This window comes from Mesitornis unicolor, unplaced genomic scaffold (assembly GCF_000695765.1).
Source record: "Mesitornis unicolor isolate BGI_N332 unplaced genomic scaffold, ASM69576v1 scaffold17215, whole genome shotgun sequence".
Lineage (NCBI taxonomy): Eukaryota > Metazoa > Chordata > Aves > Mesitornithiformes > Mesitornithidae > Mesitornis > Mesitornis unicolor.
In genome coordinates this window covers 107,090-129,949 of record NW_010185534.1, presented here as the reverse complement: position 1 = coordinate 129,949, position 22,860 = coordinate 107,090, and the positions used below count along the sequence as shown (strand labels likewise).

Here is a 22,860-nt window from a genome sequence, read left to right as displayed (position 1 = left end):
CCAGGCTGAGACTTGGCTGAGGGCATCTGCTTTGGTGAAGCTGTGCACAGTGCAGAGGAGAACGCACAGGACAGAGAGGAGGGCATAAGGGAGCTGGCTTGTAGCGTGGGCCTGAAGAGCTCTCCTGGGGTGTGAAACCCACTCACCTCACACTAAGGTCACTTCTTTACATTTGAACAGACATTTCATTTCCCCAAATGGAAATGTTAGCATGAAAACGGTGCTTTAAGAATGGGGTCTCCTTCCTGGGCACTGGAACCTCTAATCCCCGCCACCCCTGGCTGACAGCTTCTGGGAGCAGGAGCAAAAATCCCTTATGTGCACTCGCTGTCCCGCATGGGGACAGATGCAGACACCACTGGGGCTCAGAAAAGTAATGGAAAAATCTGGTATCTGAAAACTGCCTACACTCGTCATTGGAGAGGAGATTAAAAGCAGCCAGCAAGACATAAGCCCATGATGGACTGAGGCATTAAAGGAGCTTTCTGTTTTCAGACACTTAGAAGTGGGAAAAGGACCCTGGATAATCCCATGGCTACATTAAGGACAGACTGGAGATCCACAAGGGCTCCATTTTCAAGGGAATTTCAGACGCTGCCACTGCTTTAGTCAGGAACAGGCACAATTTTGGGAGCGCCACTCGATGCTGTCTCAGTGTGGATGCAGCAAAGGGCCTCAGTGGCACAGGACCTCTCTGCGGGAAACTGCACACTGGACTGGCTGTACCATAAAAAGGGTTGTGAGGTTTTTTGTTGTTTTTGTAAGTCAAGACAAAGACATTCCTCTGTTACTTTACTGTTTCTAGGAGCCACCACTCTGAATTCTATTCCCAGGTACCACACTGACATTGAAAGAGGCTAAAGGGCAGGACCTGAACAGCAAAACCTTGAACAATCAATGCAAAACGAAAAAAAAAGAACAAACAGCCCTTTTCTGTATCTGTTAGTAGGGTGCTGAGCCAACGCTACCCATTTACTTTATGTCTAACGGACTTAAGGAAGGACAAGAATTGGTTTAATGCTGTCTTAAGGCACCTGGTCTAATAGCATTACGTTCTGCCCAATCCAATAAGCAGTGCAAATCCGAGTGTATTGCTGAAATCTGATCTTGGCATCACTGCATCGCTTTGGAAGGAAGCCCAGCACTGCACGCGTTTCTGCGCAGATGTGAGCATCAGGATGGAGCTGCTCCAGAGGGGGTGGCCGTGTGCCCCACAGAGGGCCCTCATTTGGGGATCAAAAACTTAATACACTCGGAGCTGTGCTCTCTGTTAACCAACCAGATAAAGTTTCCATTAGTTTAAGAAGTGGAGTTTTAAGGTTTCTTCTCCTGCTGTCAGCTGGTCTCCCAGCATCTCTCCCTCGCATGCAGTGAGCAGTAGTTTAAATGTTTCTTTCTCAAATACCAACCAGTTCCAGAGTGATGCTTCTGGGAGGTGCAGTACCGCGGCGTGTGAAATAAGTGCCTGTTTATACTATTTGAAAAATGTTTTTCTGCTTCACCTCTAACAAAGCTGATTGCATTTTCCATTTCACCTCCTTCGTGGCTTTTCTCCCTTCCTTAAGTATTCTGTGACAGGGAAATTACTGTGGTTTCCCATTTAAGAGGTGGAGGGGACAATGGAGATAATCCAGAAAGGAGTTGGTATCAGGCAGCCGCTGACACAGAAGCGGGGCTCTCGATACGTCAGATCGGGCTGCTGAGCCCTCAAACTCTGCTGCAGCCACTGAGACCCAGTCTGCAAAGTCCCTAAATTTAATGGATAAACCCTTCAGTTGAGCGCAGTGGAAATGTTCCTGCTCCTGAAGGGCTGCACTGCTCTCCAGGTATAACTGAGGCTTCAAAACCAACGTAAAGCCTCTTCCAACGCCACTGTCGCGCTGCAGGAGCTGCGTGGGCAGGGCGAAGGCAGCAGTTTCCTGGCACGGGCAGAGCTGCCTGCCTGTTCCTGCACCCCAGCCTCAGTGACACAGCCCTGAGTGCCTGCCAAGGTCTCTGGCAAAAAAAGTGCTGGCAATGTATGTAAAATGCACATGGCAAGATCCAAAAATCAGTCACTAACAGCCAGCTCTCTGGAATTTGCTCCTACCTCCCTGTTCTGAGCAGTGCCACCAGCTCCCCACTTGGCAGCCCTGTGCCAACCTTTGGGCCATGGGCACAACACAAACCACAGAGTAACAAACACAACTACAAGGTTGCAGCAGAACGTTCAATGCCGGTACTTAACGTCATTAATCTGAGACTGGGCTATGACTACCACAATGTAGGACAAAAGAAAGAGAGCTACTTACTTAATGAGCCTATTTATTGTTTTTCAGATTTCATGTCTTAAGTAAAAGCACCAGCCCTCGCTTCTCTTGATGCTTGGAGTCTGACTGAATTTCTGACTCGAGGACGTAATCTCATAAAAAGACACGCCACTGTTACAGCATGAGCTCGTTCTTCATAAAAGAAATGCTGACTGGTGTTTTGGGAGCTAATTAATGTTATAGTCAGGGAAATCTAAGATAACAGCCACTCGTTTTTCATCTCAGAGAGAAAGAGAGAGAAAGAGAGAAAACAAGAGAGCAATAGCTTTGTAAGAAATAAGTGCGGTTACGCATATTGTATTTGTCAGGATGCACGTCCAGTGATTCAAGTGGGAATACTGGCAGGCATGCTCAGGCACCTTTGAACTGTGTCAATGACTGAACAGGATAATTATTAATTAATTAGTACCTTAATTAATTAATAATTTAATTAATTGAACAGCAAATCGTAATTTAAACTTTTTCTTGTCGTGGCCATCATGCAAATCAGTTTCTGTATTTTCCAGCTGCCATCATCTCCGTGGTTGCCTCCGTGCTGAGGGACGGGCATGCAAGTGGTGAGGGGCACAACCGAGCTCGTGACAGCGCCCGCGCCTGCCTGCACTACACGTGCACGGTGCGAGAGACGCAATTCAGGGTGTGTGCATGCTCTGAGCTTAGAAAATCTGGCCAGGAGAGTTTTTAGAGACCATCTCAGAAGAGAACATAGGAAATCAGTAGAGAGGAGAAGACTAATGACAATGGAGAGACACAGCAAACCAAGGAGTTTACAGCTGGCCCAGCAAACCCCTGCTGGCCCAGCAAAGCCAGCAGACAACAAACAGGTGAGGCAGAAAGCAAAGAGCTCCTTCGACTTCTGCAAAAAACAACCCAGTGCCTGTACAGAGCGGGGATGGATCCGCCTGGAACTGCCGATAGCCAAGGACAAGGACTGCTCTCGTGACCCACGGATGGGTCTGGCTGTGCCATGGGACTTTGGTAACAAATTGATAAGTCTATGACTTTGTGAAGCTTTGGAAAACTTGAAAAAGGACCTCTCTGAGTTTCCCTCTGCATTTACTATTTCAAAACCTGTAGCTACAAGAGTTATTGTGAGAGATAATTAACGCCGGCTGTTTCGCCAGTTGAGGCTCTGTTTAATACCTAGCATGGCAATTATTTGTTGGCTGTAGCCTGCCTGGGTGGGGAAATGATGTAACGTTAGAGAGACGGAATGTCTCTGCTAAGGTACTTTATTTCCTAGAGCTGACGCTACTGTGCTGTCCTTAAAAAGTTATAGGCAGCCCCAGGAAATGTGAGTGTCCCCTTTCCACAAGCAGGAAAGGGGGAGGTCCCTCCCCATCACCTCCAGTGTTTTAGCCACCTTTCTTTGCTAACAAGAGACTTTGGGAATCAGCAGAACCCTGCACACCTCAGCACTCACTCCCATTTCAGCCTGAGATAAACAACTGAGATAGGTTTCTGCCCCCAGGGACAGCTTCTGGACATCAGACTGGAGACACGAGATCAAATTCATCTCTGGTGAAATTCCGCTGGCTTCAACCACGTCAGCCCAGAGATTAATTTGGCCCACAGATACATTAAGGAAGGATACAAAGCACAAACGGTATTTTATAAAAAAAGAGAAAGGGGAGGGGGACGTTCAAGGGGAACGCTGGATCCTAACCCAGCAGGATTCAGCCCAGCCCGCTCCACCCTCACATCACCAGGCACAGTGCGTGTTGCCGGTTACCTTTTTGCTTACTGACTTTCTTTACTGTCATTGCCGCTTGCCGCTTTTGATTTTCAGAAATTTCAAAGCCTGAAAAAGGGAACACGGCAAACACAATTCAGAAGATTGCTTACAAAGCCTCATTTTCTTCTGGGGAGGGGGAGTCTTGTGCACTGTCTGCCCAACCCACAAAGCCCTGGGTGGCAGAGCTGTGTGTACGGGCAGGTATTTTACTGAAAAGCAAATCTTCCTGGAAAGGACAGGCCTCTCTACAATCTCACTTGTGCAGGGGCTGCATGAGAAGTAAGATTAGACCCATTATTATTTATACAGTATCATAAATATGCCCAGTGCCTTACAAACTGAGCCTGTACCGCCACTGGTTACAGCCAATTTATGGGCTGGTGCGGAGGGAAGGGCACCGCTGATAAAGCATTGACTTTGCTGCCCTCCCACCCTGCACAAGAGATGCTGAACCAGAGCAGAAGCTATGAGCCAGGAGACTCTGAAGTCAGATGGCCAAAGACTTCCTTCTCCTACAGTACCCGTGGAGGTCCAGGCTTGAAGCTATGGGCAGAATTTGTTCATTGAGGGCCAAAATACCAGTAACTGAACTGGACAGAGCTCTGTTTCTGAGAGGACACTCGAACAAGGTTGAACTGTAATTCTACTACCAAAAATGTGGGCTTCTCCAACAGTTGGGGCTAAACTAAGCATTACCAACAATCTCCTTTCAGATTCATTTCATATTCCTCACCTATCTTTTCATCTTCTTTTACCATCTTCCTTTCTTCTCTGAAAGCTCTAAGCCATCGTAACTTCTCCTCCAGTTTCTTGGCAAAGAATAAGTGCATTTCCTCAGTCTCCTTGTTATGAAGTTTGAAAGCATTCTTCATGCTGACATTGAAGTCATCATCTCTCCCGTCTTCGATATCCACCACTTCGTATTTATCCATGTCTATGCGACCTTTGTAATACAGAATGTCTCTTCGTATCAGATCCTACAGAGAGAAAAGGAGAGATGGGGTGATCGTTAGATATTCACAGAGCCTGCACTCAGCAGGGAATTCATGGCAGGGCTGATGGACAGAAAGAAGCCACAGTGAAACCTGGTTGGAGTCTTCAAGCCTCTCCTGCTGTGGGAACATTTGCTGCTGGTTAAACAAACAACGCGGATCATAGGCACGAAAGAACAAAATACACAATTTTGCTTGTAGGCATGAAGTAGATGCCTTTGAGCAGGTGCCACACTTCCAGCATTTTCCATGATGGGAAGTTCTGTTCCATAGGATGAGAACCTGGAGAACCCAGCCCGCTGGCCTGGTGGATTCCTGTGTGCAGACGGGGCTGTGCAGAAGCACAAGGCAGTGCAGATCTCTGCCTTCCAAACCCTCCTCGGCATCAGGGGAGATCGGTCCCTGCCCTTCTCCTTGGCACCCATTTCTCCTTCACTCACCTCAGTGGTGAGAAAATCACCCTGAACCTCTAACCTCTCTCTGTACCTTGTTTTTTTTTGCGCTCTGGTTTTAACCTCTTGTTCCAGCTTAATTTATTTCTTTTTCCCTCCTTGATGTTTCCAGCCTCTACAACCAAATCTGTTCATCCCCATCTCCTTTCTAAATTGATTATTCCTGCCTCTTCTCTTTCAGCAACAGCTCATTTCTCTACGTTGGAAAGGGAAAAGAAAAACAGTCTTTGTTGTTAATTTTTTAGTATTTAACTTAAATACCTTTTGATTTTTGAGAGTGCCCTAAAGATAAATGCTATGTCAAAGGATTCACTTAAGAGGAAAAGTAAAATCAATGTACGGCATTTATTTACTCAAATAAGATTTAGTAGCAAGGTTTTTAAAAGACAAGCAGTAGATACCATTTTAAACAAATCATCAATCATGGAAAATAAATCGTACATCCTAATTTTTTTTATTTTAGCAAACTTGCTCATGGGGCTGCCAGCCAGTGTTAACCACCCTGTGGCAGGGCACTGTCCAGAAGCTCGTAGCCTTTAAAACCCAGCCCCTTCCCTCTGGTGGTGGGGGCAGGAATTCCACTAACCAACATATTGTACAAGTATCTTCCTCGAGTGTGTAGGCTTTGAGTAGTGATGCTGTCCAAAACACAAGAGAAGGATATTTCAGGCTGAATATGCAACAGAAAATCTCTTATGTTTTGTCCTAACTTGACAAATCGCTTCTTTCCTCATCCTCTGCGTCCAGGGAAGAGCTGAGCAAAGGCTGTGAGTATCACACTAAACCTGTTCAATTAAATCAACACTGTGCACTATGTTTAAATGTGAGTCTTGGACTGGTTCTTAGAAACAGCATTTATCTCCCTCACATTCTCAGAACAACTTGATAACAAATCTCACAGGCAAAAAGATGTGCTCCTTAAATGAGCTTTACCAGCAACCTTTCTGCTTCCCACTGCTGCTGGGGGACAGACTTCCTGTCCTCACGAGTGAGATGGGTGAAGTGGCATCAAACATACTTTTCTATGCAATATTCATGATTATGTAGAGATTCGTTCATAAAAGGTATTACAAGAATAAATAATCACAGTCCTCCTTCTCACCTGGCTCTGAAAAGACAAGGCGCTGTGCGTCAGGTTTTTTCTTACACACACTAAAGACATTTTTCCTTCTCTTATCTCTCCCATTTTGATTTAGAAAACACTAGGAGTTATTTTTAACTGCTAACGCTAAGTGAATGTTTTAGCAGCTTTGTGTTTCCAGGACAATGCATGGGGTTTGGCCGTGTCTGACTGAACTGCTCCATGCATTGCCCCTCCAACCGCTGCCTCCCACGAGGCTCCTGCCGAGTTCTGCAGGTGCTGCTGAGCGCTGGGTGTGCAGATCACGGTGTTGCCTAGGAGTTACTGAAGGAGCAACAAGGAGATAATGGAGTCGTACAAGTGCTTTTGGAAATAAAATGGCCCCACAGAATATTATCATTGGTGAGACTGCGATAGTGAGAAAGAACAAGCTCGGCTATCAAGGCTGCAGAAAACACACGATGAAGAAACACTGCCTTTTTGTCCTTGAACGTTAAGCACACGCATGGGTAAAGGATGGAGGGACAACAAACGCAAAGCTCCTGCTGTGACTTCTACTTTCATTTTGAGAAGAAACTTCAGTAATGACTCCAGAAGAAATGAGTCCTCTTTTCTCCCATCGCTCTGCCCAGAGCTCTCAGCCTCCAGCCTGGTGGAGACTTTCTGGTGGAAAAACAGCCCCTGGAGCCGAGGAGGCAGAGGAGAGGAAGGTGCTGACATGGAGAGAGACAAAACCACTCAGAGAGGTACAGAAAAGGCAGAGAGCTCAGAGCAACTCCATGCCTGTGTTACCTGAGCATGGGTCGCTGCCCCATGCCAACTGCATTTCCTTTGGGCTCCCACAGAAGAAGGCCCAGTCCCCACTCACTGACTATAACTCCAGCACCGATACTCCAAATTTCCAAGAGACCCTGTATTTTTCACAGACTAGTGGAGCACATGAACATCCCAGTGAACAGCACGTGTCTGCGCATGGAAACCACTTTGTACACACCTGGTTTTGAGAAAGGTTGTTCCATCCATAGCTGTAAGTAGATAATGCCATTTTTAATGGCCTATGCAGTTCCTACCACCACTTCTCCTTTCTTCCCCTCTTCTTGCCAACACTCAATAACTACATATTATTTCCTAATAGACTAAATTTTAACACCCACAGCATGGGAAGCATAATAATTATTTGATGCGTGGATATTTTATCACATATGTTCCTACAGCTCTTAAAGAACAACATATACTACTTAACTCCTTAGTGAAGCACGTGCAAATGCACTTGGCTTATGCTGTCATTGATTTCACTAAAATTCAGGAATTAATCTGGGCTACATAAGAGATGTACAGCAAACAAGGCCAATCCCCTGTTTTAGGGAGCTTTTAGGACAAGAAAATGGAAATTCAGAGAAGATGCTGGTATCATCCTGTCCATGGTTAAGCCAGGATGATGACCAGCTGGGTTACACTCTCCAGCTTTGAATGTCCTACAAGACTATTTTTTGTCGTTAAATCAGCTAAGTGCAAAAAAAACTTACAAAGACTTGGGAAAGGCCAAAGAAATGGAGTTGTTTAATCTAGAAAGGACATAAATAAAAGGGAATGTGCTATTGGTATTCCAGTATGTGAAAGCTGCTTCTCTTCCAAGGAGGGTGGTGATCAATTATTCTCCATTTTCATTGTGGCTTGGCTTAGTTTACCACAAGGGAGAATAGGATTAGATACTTGGAAAAAAACCAACCCTTCCTAGCGCTAAGAGTAGTTAAACACTACAACAGACAAAACAGGGAACTCTTGGGACAGCATTCCTTGGAGGTTTTAAAAAATAAGGTTAACCAAACATCCATCAGTGATGATCTGAGTGCAGTTAATCCGGCAAAGGGAACAGCTCGCTCCTGGGGTCCTCCCCTGCTCTGGGTGTGGGGATGTCTAAGAGAAAGGTGCCGGATGGAGGAGACGATGGGGATGGGAGCAGGGGGATCAGCACGGACGGGAGGGTGGCACGGAAGAAGCACAGAGGGGGACAGAGAGCGAGGAGCAGTAACACAGCTGACAGCATCCGGATTGCCTTGCACAACTCTTAAGGAAATGGATGCATCTAGGGCATTTGCACTTATTTGTCTAAATATCATCTTGTTTTACCCTACAGCTTCTGATTTCCTTTTCTTACCCTAGCTGAGATTAATCAAGCGCTTCTGAATAACGCTCTGCAGTCTGTTCACGTAACGCGTACTAAGGATTCACAGGGAAAAGATGAAGCCAATAAAAGTAATTTTTGATGGGAGCACAGAACAAAGTTTTGACAGATGACGTAAACCCACCACAGCTCTGCTCTGCCCCGCTGTCGGAAGGTTCACGGCTGAGGCACGTGCCTGTGGGAGCATCTGTGCTCAGGGGATGTACCTGTCCCTGTCACCTGCTCGGACATTTGCTCCTGCTCTGATGTGAATCTCCCCATGTCACCATCCCACTATGATCCCACTTGCTCTAGCTGCACACGAAAGAAAAAAATCTCAGTTGTAACCATCATAAGGAAACCACGGCTGAAGTTTTATTTGGAAACCTGAAGATGTGAAGCTGGGATGTGGCTTCCACAATGCACCTACCCCCAAATTACTGCAGTGGATATCACTGTCTGCAGAAAGGACTGCACCTAGAAATCAGGCTGTTCAATAAATCTTACTATTAAGTTGACTGCTCCTTGTCCTTAGCACTGCTTTCTCCTCCTGCTCTCTAGCTTTAATAAATCACTTTTTTTCTGCCAGAAGCACCCCAGACCGTAGCTATGTGTGCCAGGCTCTGCCTTCGCACACTGTGGTCGCGTGAGACCCTGTCAGAGTCCAACCCTCTCGCGATGCTGCAGAGGAAACACAACATTAACCAAAGGAGGGCGATCTCCCTGGGCAATCCATGGCCACTGCAAAAAGGCACTGGAGTTAAAAGCTCTTCAATGGCTTAAGCAGCACCAAGCACACGAGGAGGAAACTTTCCCCTCTATCAAAGGATAGTGGAGAAGACTGGGCCTGGTGCGTGTCCCAGGTACGTTGCTGCTCTCAGCTCTGCGTGCAGACATCTCCCTGCTTTCAGAAACTCCTCTGATCTAGTTCTTAGTGGGTGGCATGCAAAGATGGACAGGGAGGTCTTAAGCAAAGGCTATGATTTTAGGATGGCACATTTTTTTCAAGTTCTGTGGTTTACGCTATGCTAGGTCACACTCCATTTCTCATGCGTAAAACAAATCAACTGTAAAACACCAGTGGAGAAAGAGCCATTTCCAGCCATGAGTCATTAGATCCCTCTTACAGCTGACAATATAAAAGATGCCAACCACAGAATCATCTGTTACAAGTTTCTCATTGCACACCCATGTTATTGGTCCTCCTGGCTCCCAAACCCTGCATATTCCAATGGGAAAGTCCTCTCTAAATGCCTTGAGGAGGAATTGCACACTCTGAGTACGTAGATGCAGCCAGGACTTCCAAGCACAAGTCCCGAGGCTGGCAGGGCTTGGCTGTGGGCCTGCAGCTGAAACACAATTCCTCCCCCTGTCCTTCCCCAGCTCTGTAACGGGATCACATTTGCTTATTTTACAGGGCATCCGGGAGCTGTAAATCAGTAATCTGTGACAAACATATTGAGAGCCTTTGATGGTGGAACTCCAGCAGCTCCAAGCCCTGTAAGAGCAGCTCAGCACTACACATGTTGTGGGATCCGGGGCTGACAGAGGCTCTGCAGGCAGCAGATGCAGCACGGCCCAGATCCCTTGTTCCTCCTGTGAGGCCAAGGGTGGCCTGAGTCACACGCGATGGTGGCTCTTCCGCTGGGGACTCATGCCATCCCCACCACAGCTCACACCGATCATCCCAGTAGAGGTTTGCTGAGGTTATTTTCCTCTTGCATGGAGCACAAGTGACCACACCATGTTGTGTGGGGGGTTTCTCCCCTCACTCCTCCCTACCTGAGATAGTGACTTGGAGCAAGGAGTGTCACGGGTGAAGCAACCGCCCTTGCAAGCACACGTGGGGCTGGCAGGCCGGGAGTGCTGCACTGTGCAAAGCCAGGGCTTACCTGAACAATGAATAATTGAATGATAACACAGACACAGCGAGGCAGCAGTGTGCTCAGTATAAAAGCAGCGGCTCCTGCAGGCTGGTTCTGCCCAGAAGACGCTGTGTTCTCCAGGTACCAAAGGAGAGCGAGGATCCAGGGATGAGGCTGAAGAGAGAGCAGGTTAGGGACAAGCCCTATGACTTGGTGAAAAGCTGATGTTCAGTTGATGAATAGTGAAGAGCTGAGACTGAAATCGGGAAAAGACTAAACCAGGGTCCATGATAACTGCAAGCAAACACCAACCCGCGGCTTGGAAAAGGCTGAGTTGTCTTTGCACCAGGGTGCAAGGTTACCCTTGACCTAGGCAGTGAGTGCAGAGCAGAACGGAAGAAGCAGAGGGAGAGAGCAGAGTTCTTCCATTTACTCCTGAAATTTGTCCTGATTTTCCTGCCTGCCCGCTCTTGATCTTCACTCTGCCCAGTCTGCCGTGAGCAATGAGAGCATGGCACGCTGCCACTTTGCCATGTCTTTGGGTATCTTTAGTCATAAGGGCTTTCAACATTCTTTGGCTTTTTAAAAAAAGATTTAGAGCCTACATTTTTAAAACCTAATTTACCTTAAAGTGACCCTTTGAAGTAAGCAGCCCAGCTTGCTTTTCATGAACACCAAGGACACAATTTTCCATAGCAATCATTCATTTAACTTAACTTGACTGCGGGCTGGTTTTTAAAACAAGACAGTTACGCACCGCTCTCATCGACCACCCTGGACCAAAACTGGGCCCCTCTTCTGTCCAAAGGAGACCATCCAAATGGGATGCATCACTCCTGAACTTGGAGGAGGTGATCCTTGAACACTGACCAACTTTTTTGGGCCCCTCTTTCCCCCAGGGCTTTATCCCATGGCTCTCTACTGAGAGGAGCCCTGAAAAGGCCAAAGTCTGCTCTCCTGAAGCCCAGGGCAGTGATCTTGCTGTGCATCCTCCCTGAGCTCTGCCGCTTCATGGTCACTGCATGGTGACAGGGCAAGGCCACCCTTGAGCTTCACCTTCCCCACCAGCCCCTCTTTAGTGGGGAGAACAAAGCCCAGCACCTCTCCTCGGTGCCTCCTCTGTCGCTTGGAGGGGAAGTGATGATCCACACATCCAGGAACCTCCTGGATCGCCTCTGCCCTGCCATGCTGCTAAGTTTGCTAAACTGTTTGTTTGCGTTTCCCCAGGGGCCGCCATGGGATGAAAGGAGCCGAAATCACTGCGATATCGCTTTACGTAACTCCTCCGTGCACAAGGACAGCTGTGCTGGGGAGGCCGCCAGATTCCTGCCAAATTATTCAGCAGTGTCTGCCTCCTGAGTTTGGAAAGAGCCGTTTGATCCATCCGTGCCAGCGCCACAGAGCTGCAGTGTGGGATCCGAGGGGGGAGGACATCTATGTGGAAATGCTGTTTTTGTTGGGCGTATTTAGTGGAGTATCAGTGGCATTCTGATGCCTTGCTCCACCCCAAGCCTGGTCACATTGGCTGTGAAGCAGCGAGGCGAGGGCGAGAGCACTTCCAAAGCATTAGTAACAGGAAGGGATGGGAAACCCTGCTGCAGAAACGTCATTCGGCCGCTCTGCTCTCTCCACTTTGCTCCCAGGGGCTTAAAGCTGTGCTGCAGAAAGGCCATAGCAGGAGGGGGTTGGATTTTCGGCTCTTGAGGTTTCACGTGTGGGCCCAATTTATACCCACTGCAATTACAGGAGTGATAAATTAGGCACAGAGTACATTGTACAGCATCTTGCATAACTCTATGGCCGTATGAGTGGGCTAAACCTGTTCCCTGTCCAGAGAACAAAACACAGATGGTGAAGGACTCGAAATTCCACCCTTTCTGGATTTTACCGCTGAATTAGGAGCTCACAAGCTAAATCCTCCTCCTGCTCCCCTTCAGCTGCCTTCTCTGGCTGCCCCTGGTGCTTTGCTCCTGCCCCTCCTGTGCTCCAGCGACATCCCTGGTGCCTGCGCTCAACCTCTCTGCCATCACACACCGTGCAGTGAACTTTCCTTTCTTCAAATGCCAGATCTGAAAGCTAAAGCACTTCCTTCCTGTCTTTAATATCAGTCCTGTCAATTGCTGGGATCTTCGTGTTCAGCCGCCTGCTAGCCACGAATCAAACTCCCTTGCCATGCTCTACCAATGCCTGCCCTGAAACACGGCATTGCATGGGGACCTGCGTTACTGGGAGGGAAGAAGAAGGGGTGGAGGTGCTGTGAAAGCCAAACAGTGTTCCTTGGGGGTCAAAAACCCACTTGAAGTCATCAGAATGGCCCCAGCACTGCTCTGTGTTTGCAAACAAGATTTTCAGCGAGCCCTGCGAGAGCTCTTGAGCCTGCAATAAAAAAAGCAAGGCTGTTGTTTTGGTGCAGAGATTACCTCGATGTTTTTAACCAAAGCGATGTGGGAACCAGACCTTCATACACTAAAAGGGCTCCAAAATGTCTCTTTTATCTCCTCATTTGGAAACTCAAACTGCAATGGAGTTTGACAGCATTATTTTATTTAACCTCTCTCCTGGAGCACAGTTATTTCGGGCTGGCTGTCTGGCTATTGCTATTAAACCGGTCTCATTTTGCTCCTCATCCAACCTGCTTTGCTCCAGGAGCTCAAGGGAAGACAGCAACAGCAATAAACCCCAAGCTGGAGCTTGCATTGCCTCTTGATTACAAGAGACACATAAAAAGTGCAAATGAAAACCAAATGTGCTTCGTGCAGTCACTGATCTTTCTGCGCTGTCAAGAAACACTAAACACGGAGCCCCATCAAGGACTGCTCAACTACTGGGGAAAGAAAAGCGTAATTTGGTGCAGAAACCCTGTTAACCCTTCATACTTCGTTCTGTCCTGTCCAGCCTAATGCCACAGCACTCGCGGGCCAGTTGGAGAAATCCAAACCATTACCCAGAATGGGAAAAAGGAGATCCTCAACCATTACATGATAAGCACCTCGAGCATCCCCCAACGTAACGAGCTACGATCATAATTAATGCTGTGTGTCACGGTCCTGGATGTTAAGTACCGTGATTTGCAAATTTAAAGCATCTCTGTGTCAAACTCTCTCAACTTCAGAATGATACAAAAAGCAGACACTGTGCCTTTAAGGCAACGTCTTTTAATGCTATGATCATCAAGGATTGACTTCATTTCTTGGTAATTACACTTAGCAGACTGGAATATGGCTCTTCTTCTCCAGTTATAGACATATGGTGAGTAAAGCTGAGGCCAGTGCTTGCTTCCTACACAGCTTATTCCCTTCTTCCTTTCCAAAAGGCATTTCTGCATCAGAGTAACCACCCGCCAGCCTCTTCTGCAGAAAGCCCCGCTCTGTCCTCGAGCCTACTGCAATGGCCCAGCCACTGGCTCAGGAGGCACAGGCGGAAAACTCCTAAGGACAGTTTGACGTTAATCCGATGGCTGAAAGTCACCCAGCTTTGAGAAGAGAATCTACATCAGGAGCTCTGCCAGCAGCTCCTGATCAGGAACCGCAGACATCCACGCCAACCCAGTGCTCCTCTCTGCACACAGGTTCTGGAAATGTCCTGCAGCACCAGCCTACATCCACATACTCAGTTGACTGAATACTGAACCCTCTCACTTTCTAGCACCAGAAAATAACCCAGTGGTGATATCAGGCAGTGACCAGTGCTGTCTCTGGTGGCAGAATCTGAGCCAAAGAGACTTACTTGTCAAGCCCAGAAAACAATTTCATTAGTGAAAATTTCCTCACACAAGTTGCTTTGCAAGCTGGTTGCCAGAAAGGAAAGCTGGCGGACACAGCGTCAGCTTCTCCACCTCCTGCTACCGCTCGTATTCATGCAGCCCTTGTAAACCTTAGTGCAAGTTTCCTGCTTGGAAGAAGACTTAAACATACCCACACTGGTGGAGAAAACATCTGTCAAGTGCATTCGAATGCAGCCCTTTCTCAATACTCATTTTCCCAAACCCGGTATCTGTCTGAAGTCCGGTCAGTTATCCAAGACGTGGTGGTCATGGAAATTTGGGATTTCTCTGTCAAGGCATGGGAACTGACACTGGCAGCCAGGGAAGGGGCTGAGCTCTGCCCCTGGATCCCACCAGTGCCACCACTCCTTTCCCAACAGATGAACTGTATCAGTGACTGTTCATTACAGTCACATTAATACAGCCATACAGTTCAATATAGTGATATTAATGACCTCACCAATATCTGCTGCTTTGCACACAAACAAACCATCACTCAGGCAGTCACCCAGCTGCCCGTTTGCAGAGACAGACCCTTGGCTTGGCTCACTTCAAAAAAGCCCTTGGAAAAATCCTTTGAGATGCAACAGGTGGGAAAACACCAAGGATATTCACGTTCAAAGAGCAGCTTCCAGTCCCTCTCAACCACCTGCAGAGCCGCACATCACCATGATGAGAAAGGTGAGCAATAGAGTACAAGGGGGTGATTCCAACTTGCAGACATCTGTGGACACCCACGGTTTCAAAAGGCCAGGCAGATGCTGAAACCTTGCTCAAAATGTTTGGGAACAACTAATAGAGTGAGTACTGATCAGCAAGCTCCTGTTTGTCCGATGGCTGGCCCGGTGTTACTGATCTCCTGCAGGCATTAACACAGGGAACACCTCGGGGATATGTCCAGAAGAATCACCCTGAGAGGTTTCCTCCCTCACAGGAATGTCTTGGCCAGATGTTCAACCAAAAAAGGCTGTTCCACAACCTTGAAACATTTTCAGACATCAACAGGAGATGGCAAAGCTGCTGGAAAAGTAGGTCATGTTCAAAGCAGAAGGGGTTTGTTAGGGAATATGTTCACTGCTGCAGAAAGCAGATAGCTGGATACTGAAATACCACCATAGCCAACAGCCCTGATCCCTTAGGCACAGGCAACAACGGACAGAGCAGAAGGAAACAGAAATCTGGGAATTCTTGGTAGTGTGTTTTCCTGTGCAGGCCTCTCTTGTGCAGCACTGCCACACACACACTGCAGAACACCCTCTGCGTACAGAGAGGACAGTGTCACACCAGCGCTGTTTGCACACTGACACAACCCTCCGAGCCCCTGCAGACCTCCGTGAGTTGCTGAACGTCCTCTGGTCACACCGATGACCATGGAAATCCCAGCTCTGATCTTCCCAGGCATTAAAGGAATGCTCGATACCTCACAAGCCAAACTGGTTGCTGCCCTATGCATCGGAAATTCAGGGTCACAGTCAAAGTGTAGGAGGTCAAGATTAAAAATTAAACCCAGCTGAGTACTTCCAGACTCATTTTGACAGCTCTCTGAACATCTGACTTGGTTGCTGTTGCTCTGTGGTGGGCTTTTATTATTTTTCAGAGGCAAGAAAAAAGTAAAAGACTCAGCAACGAGGAGGGGAAAAATAAGCACACACATTCCAGAAGGCAAAATTTCAGTCAACCATGACTCAGGAGAAGAAAGTGCCACCCACTGAACCACACAGGCTGCAGCTCTGCGCACCGGGCAGTGATGCTGCAGTGAGTCAGAAGCCACCCACACCCCCACCCACGCTGCTCCCCGTGGCGGTAGGGTGCTCCTCGGAGGGTTCACTCAACCCTTCTTTAGCACATGAGATGTGACAGGGACACAGCCCTGGTGCGTTTGGCCAGAGATGTCCCACCTGAAGCGGGTACAGGGGACTCCCTCTGCACAGTTACCCGTGTATCTGCATGAAAATGCCAATGAATGCTGGTCTGGAGGCACCCAGGACTTACGAGATCTGTCACCTCCCTTGGACCAGTTGTGGTGGTGATGAGCTGGGCTCACCTTAGCAGGATGCAGCAATACAGCTGTGATGCTGCTGCTTAACGCAGTTGCTCCAAAACTCAGTTCAACTGCTGCTATTAATGCCACAAAACATGAGCATCAGCATTCTTCACTGCCTTTCTCCACCTTCAAGATGGGTTTCATGGCAGAGATATGCCTTATGAAAACCAGCACCACAGCTCCACAAGATGAAACGTAAGGATACGTAAGGATAAAATGCACTGCACCGAGTGGCAGCACAGATACCCTGCTACAGACCAGGCTGCTGCCTGATATCTCTTCAAAAGACAGTGATTATAATTTGAATGCAGTAACAGAGTTGTCTGCCCAAGTGCCAGGCCTCACAGTTCATAAAGAAATTCGAGGGCTATCTAATCCCAGATCATATACTGCAGCCAAAACCCAAAAGTAGAAGTGAGGCAGCGAGCCAAACAAGGGGCACATGGGAAAAAGGCATGAAATGAACAAGTGGAGGCTGGATTTGCTATAAAAATCCCTCTATCACAGCATACTCACCAACCTGCAAGTCAGTATTTCTAGCGTGTGGGTTGCCCTTTCTCAGTGCTGTGTCCTCTTCTGCACGTGTAGCAAACAGCCACCTTGTCCTAAAAACCGCTTTGGACTGGCAAGCCTGTCCTTAGCCGTGCTGCTTTCTCCCTGGCCGACCTTACCTTCTTGCAGAGAACCATCTGGTGATCAAAGAGAAAGAAAACGCGCTGCTGGTTCCGTCCATAAGGCTGGTAAATCCAGGACATCTCTCCCGTGTAGATCAGCTCTGAGCTGCGATCCAAGATATCGTCTCCCTAGAGGGCACAGAGAAGGAGGTCGAGTGAACCACTGCTCCCAGCCAGGGCACTGCATCTGTTTCTCTTTGCAGGATGGGGAGGAGCAGGAATTAAACAAGATTTTGGCCCTTCTGCAGCTCTCAAGGCTGCCCCATCTGAATTCAGACCAGAAAATGGAGATAGGGGATCATGCTGAAGGACGGGAAAGAAATGAAGTGAGCGTGGACACTCGCAGTGTGGTCATAATGGTTCACGTTGCAACGAGGGAGGACACAGCAGAACTGCAGCTCCAGACACTGTCCCCATCCCCCCCTCTCCACGGACCCCAGACCCTGGATCTCGCTGCAGGTATCAGTGGCATCCCGAGAGCAGAGCTCCTCTGCATTCAGGGCAGCAAATTCCCTGGCACCTCCTTCCTTTAAAACAGCATCCCAAAGCAATTCCCTTCCTGAAATCTCCCACCAAAGCCATCTATGCTGGGATATCAACTCCCTACCTGTAAGGCTGCCAAAACTTCCCCCTCCAGATCGAAGCATCTCTTCCCACTCATCCAGGCAATTACAGTCCCTTCTCCCATAGCTCGTTAGAGCTCCCCAGCTCCAAAAACCTGTCAGGACCACGCCAGCCCCCCCATTTGGCAAGGTCTCCCTGCCCTCACCCTTCCTCTGCCTCCAGCTAATGCTTGTTTTCCTCTCCCATTTTTTGTAAGGATTCATAAGCAGATGGTCTTGAAAACACAGCGCTGGCTCTCCCACTCTCCGAGAGAACAAATGCAGTCACCCTCCGCTAATTGGGATGAGCTGGACTTTTTAAAAAGTTAATTAAAATCTATTTATTAAAAATGGGTGAATTCACCACCACCTGCCCTGTGGGCATCTCGGTGTCCCTCTCACTCTGCAATGCCACAGAAGGCATCAGGATGATTTAAACTAAAAGGTAAGGAGCGGGATTGAAGAGAGAGCGAGAGAAAAGCTTTTATTTCCTTCTCAGCTCTGAAACCAGTGCAGTTCTGGCTCTGATACCAAACTAGAACTGAATTCTGGGACAAGACCATCACAAAATCTCAGCAGACAGCTTGTAAAGGTTCAGCCAGCTACAGGGGGCATCCAGACAGCCCTGCTTTTCTGGTACTGCTTATACTTGTAGGTGCCAAAGCAACCAAGAGTCACCCTCACTCCTAATTTCTCGGTGAGGATTTCAGACTGCTGTTCAGGTAAATGTGTAATTAACCTCTCTGCATTGATTGTGAGCAACTGCCTGAGTCCCTGGGCCCTGTGACAACAGCAACTTCATTAAGTCGCTGCATCATCATGCTGCAGCACAGCCTTTCAAATCGCCTTAGCAAGGTATTTATCCACCTCTTTATCTCGCTTCTGCGGCTGCGGTATCTGAAGGCCTAATTAGGGATAAATTCCCGGGGACGCAGAGGTCGCTTGCAGAAGAGATGGGCTCTGCATCTTGCAGCGTCTCAGGAGCATGGTGACAGGGTCCCAGTTCAGCTCCTGGCCAGAAACTGAGGACAGCTCAGGTAAACACAAGCCCTTGCACAAGAAGTCTTTGTAAAAAAACCATCATTTCCAGAAATGGTGGGCTTTCCTGGCTAAACATGAGCTTATACACAGAATATTCAGCGAGCCTATGGACAGGAGCTTTTACGAGAGGGGGCGAGCCCAGAAAAGGCTGGCTGCTAAAAATAGGAAGGCAGTTTTGTCTTTTACTCCTGTGGTAGCTTCAAGCCTGAGGACATGCAGAGGACTCTGTAAACACTTCTACTTGATTAGCTGAGTCCAAACTGCGTGGTCCCTGCAAGCAATATAAACCAACAAAATCCAGATCTGAAATGATGGAATTTATATTGCATTGTTTGTGTTGGGAAAACAGTTTATACATGCAGTCTATAGGCTAGAAATAGATCGTTTCCAGTGCTGGGTTAACCAGTATGAAAATAGATATTGCAAACAGTTTCAGACTAGCAGATGGCTGGCCAGCCCCCAGTCCCTAGGAGCAGCATCTCCATGGCCCTGCTGGTTCCTCAAGCCCCGGCTGCTGCAGCCACGAACCAGTGCGGAGGCACTGCCAGAGAAACAGCCAAGAGAAGCCTGGATGCCCTCCTGAGTCCTCTTCCAACCTGAATTACCCGGTAAGCCTATAATAAAAACCTCAGCCCTCTCCAGCCTGCATCAAGGGTTTGCACTGTGCATCCTGCTGCACATGAAGGGCAGGAAAAAGCAAGCTGGCTCCTTCCTGCAGTCCCAGGCAGAGCCCAGTTACTCAGTGGGCAGTAATGGGAGCAGGAGGTCACTCAGATCTAGGCTGGACGTGTGCTTCATGCTCCCTCAAGCTTGCAGTGCTGCCATGACACATCAAGTCCTAAGGCTGCTGCAGCAAAGGGTCAGTGCTTGTCCTGCTGCTGCTATGGAAAGATGTCGGTCACCAGCTCCCCAGTTATGCTATGGGTGACACCACTTTCTGTCATGAGCAACTGGGAGGAACCAAAGGGTTTTCACTCATGCGATGAAAGAAAAGCTGTTGGGAGCACCAACATAACACCATCCCTGGCGGTGTTCAAAAAACGTGTGGATGTGGCACTAGGGGAGATGGTTTAGTGGGCATGGTGGGCTGGGTTTATGGTTGGACTTGATGATCTTAGGGGGCTTTTCCAACCTCGATGATACGATGATTTTCTAACACAGATGGGCACGGCACTGCGAGCTGCAGCACATTACAGCTCCTCCTGCCCATGAGCAACCCCTGGGCAGACGCTGCCTCGGGCTCAGAAACGCTCATCAGGATCTGCGCCCCTGTGCCCACCTCCCGACACAGCTCCTGGCCACTGAACGAGTAAACACGCAGCGAGCAGGGCTCTCCTCTGCCTGACACTGCTGTTCTTTAATTAGAGACTGACAGCCTGATTAGCACTCTGGGCTACAGAGAGATCAGAAAAAGGAAAGCCAGAGATATGTTGTCCTTTTTATCAGCCTCGTTTTTCGATACCTTCTGTTGCTGGGAAATTAAAAAAAAAAAAAAAGGGGAAAAAAAAAAAAGAAGGATCTGTTTCAGTCCCTGATGCGATATTTTCCCCAGGAGGATTTCTCATCAGGCTGTCCTCACTTGGTGGTTGCATGCATCTTTGTTTTCCAAGTCGTTCTTGGATTCAATAACGTAACATTACACTGAGGCCAACCATTCTATATTACATAACTAAGGGCACAGAGTCTTGATTTAAAGGCCTCGTAACTAACAAGAATGGGAAGAAATTTAAAAGGACAGTGTTCATTGTATTTCTCAATTATATATATTTTTTCCCTTGCTGTAAATGTAATACTCTTGAAACCTGCCAAAGTGGCAACCCATGGGAATATTTGGTAGAAATATCTAAGTATCTACAAAACCCAAAGTAATCTGTTAAATAGCAAGTTAAAACTAATCCAGGCTGATAAGCAAGGCTCCCTCCTGTGCCAAATAACCTGCCACTGGCTCAGGGACCTCCATCGATCCCCTCCCAGGGAACGGGTGCCGCCTTGCCTCCCTCCTCTGAGAAAACCCTGAAAGGAAGGAGAGGGTAAGTGGCTTGGCAGCATTTGTGTGTCTGCAAACACAGCACTGCCCAGCCCGGGGCCTGCAAGGATGTAGAAATGTTGATGGGCGTTGTGGAAATAACCTCTTCCTAGTACTGCTGTGTGCGTAGAGAGCTGTATATTCCCCACTAACCTTTGAGAGCTGTAACTCCCCTGTGGGGGGCAAGAGCACAAGAAGGGACCATAGAGGCTGCCTAGGATGGGCTCTGTTGGCTGTTTGAAGTCTGATCCGGAGGAGACTTTCCAGGCTGCCCTGAACCCGCGCCAGCCAACTTTGTGTGCCGGTTTCCCCTGCCTGCCTTTAAATGTCACTGTTTTGATCTGAGGGTGTTTCACTCCAAGCAAGGGGATGACGCTGAGCGGAGGGAACTAGAGGTTGAACATCAGGAAACACTTCATAACAAGGAGAGCTCTCAGGCATTGAAAGGTCTCGGCGGGAGGTGGTGGAAGCCCTACATTCTGCGCCATTAACAACGGAAAGGACAAAAGGCACTGGAGAATTCGGTGTAGGCAGGGGCAGCACCTCTCCAGGTCTGTTTATATACTGGAAATTCAGGTTACAAAACAAAGATGTGAGTCATACATGGCAGCAGTTCAACCTAGGCTTTTCAGTCAAGACCACGCTCCTAGGAATGATACATGAATGCATTTCAAAGTGACTGGGATTATTGCTAATTTACAGAAGTCAGTGAGATCAGGACCTTCCCTTAAGATTCTGTTCTGTCATTTCTTGTACAAAGCTGCCAAAAATTCCCTAAGGCTTCACACTTTGGTGGCCACTGCACCATCATCAACTGCCACTGGAGTCAGGCCACCCTTCCCTGGTCCCATTCGCAGTTTAAACCATCAGACAGACCCTGGTTATGGGACTCCTTGGAGAAAAAGTATTCGGCCTTGGTTAACTGAAGGACATCACATTTTTTAAATGCTGAGCCTGAAATTCACCTTCACAGAGCCACGCAGAAAATCTTGAGGGATAAAGACGATTCCTGAAACACACAGGCACGACTCCATGCGATTCAGTAAAATTAGCTAGGACATCTCCCCTACTTTTTCTATTTGCTTTAGGCCCAGCAGTATGGACATATTCCCAATAACACCCTCTCCTTGCAGGAAAATATGTGCATATGCTTTGTATACAGGGGCGCTTCAAATATTCTCTCACTAAATATTTTTTGTGTCGTTTAGATTTTTTCTTCTTCTTTAAACACCTCTTCCCAACATCTCATCACAAAACACAGGTAAGTTTAGAAATGAAAATGCAATTTCAAATCGGAGACTCAACATCTTTAGTCGAGAGATGCTGAGGAAAAGCAGACATTTCTCCAGGTCTAAGATTTCAACGTGCCTAAACACAACCTTGGTTGCTGCTGAAATAATTCACCACATGCAACATAGGGTGGGAAGTAGGGATTATTCCTGCCTTGTGCCCTGGCCAGATTTCTGGTGAAAAAAGACTGGACTGGTATTTTTTTCTTCCCGTTCCTGCTTTCTTGTACTTGGTGGGTAAGAAATCAACTCCGGTGGTCTATGTCCGGGAAGACACGTCCTGTAGATCAAGATCTGCTGAGTGGGGTTTCTGGAGGTTGGCAGCTTGGGTCTGCAATGTCTAAAGAGAGATCCAGGACAGATCGAAGCGGCTGGCATTGCTTCTGACTTCTCCCACTCTCTTCCTGCATTATATTATAGTTAACTTCTGAGTATTCTGGGGTTCTGTGCATCCTTCTGCCCACTGCAAGGACATGTGTGAAATGGGGGCTGGATCTGATGGTTCAGAAGTTACTTTAGAGGAGAGAACCAAGCAGTGGAGCCCTCTGCTGGACCCAGCCCTCACCCTCTGGTGTTCTCATCACAACTCTATGACCCTTCTTGATCCAAAACACAGAACAAAAATGGCAAAAGGGTGTTCTCCTCTGAATAGGGGCAGCAGCTCTATTCCCATCAGATCTCTGAGCCATAGCAACAGCAGGCTTTGCTATATTATGAGAAGCCGAGGGATGCTGCTGCAATATTGCGCTTAAACTTTGGAATAGTTTAAAAAAGCCTGGAAGAATGATTTGGCAAGTTCCTGAGGATAAGATGGAGATAAAGA

The 22,860-nt window shown here is 47.8% G+C and overlaps 1 protein-coding gene across 1 annotated transcript in view; it reads right to left on the bottom strand.

Annotated features, from left to right (window-relative positions):
• Window positions 1-22,860, bottom strand: part of ARHGEF9 (Cdc42 guanine nucleotide exchange factor (GEF) 9) — a 55,515-nt gene that overhangs the window by 7,429 nt on the left and 25,226 nt on the right. The window contains exons 6-8 of the mRNA XM_010184869.1: window positions 17,077-17,208; window positions 4,778-5,021; window positions 4,042-4,110 (exon numbers count right to left, since the gene is read on the bottom strand). Coding sequence (XP_010183171.1) covers window positions 4,042-4,110; window positions 4,778-5,021; window positions 17,077-17,208 — 445 coding nt within the window. The remainder of the gene's footprint in view (window positions 1-4,041; window positions 4,111-4,777; window positions 5,022-17,076; window positions 17,209-22,860) is intronic.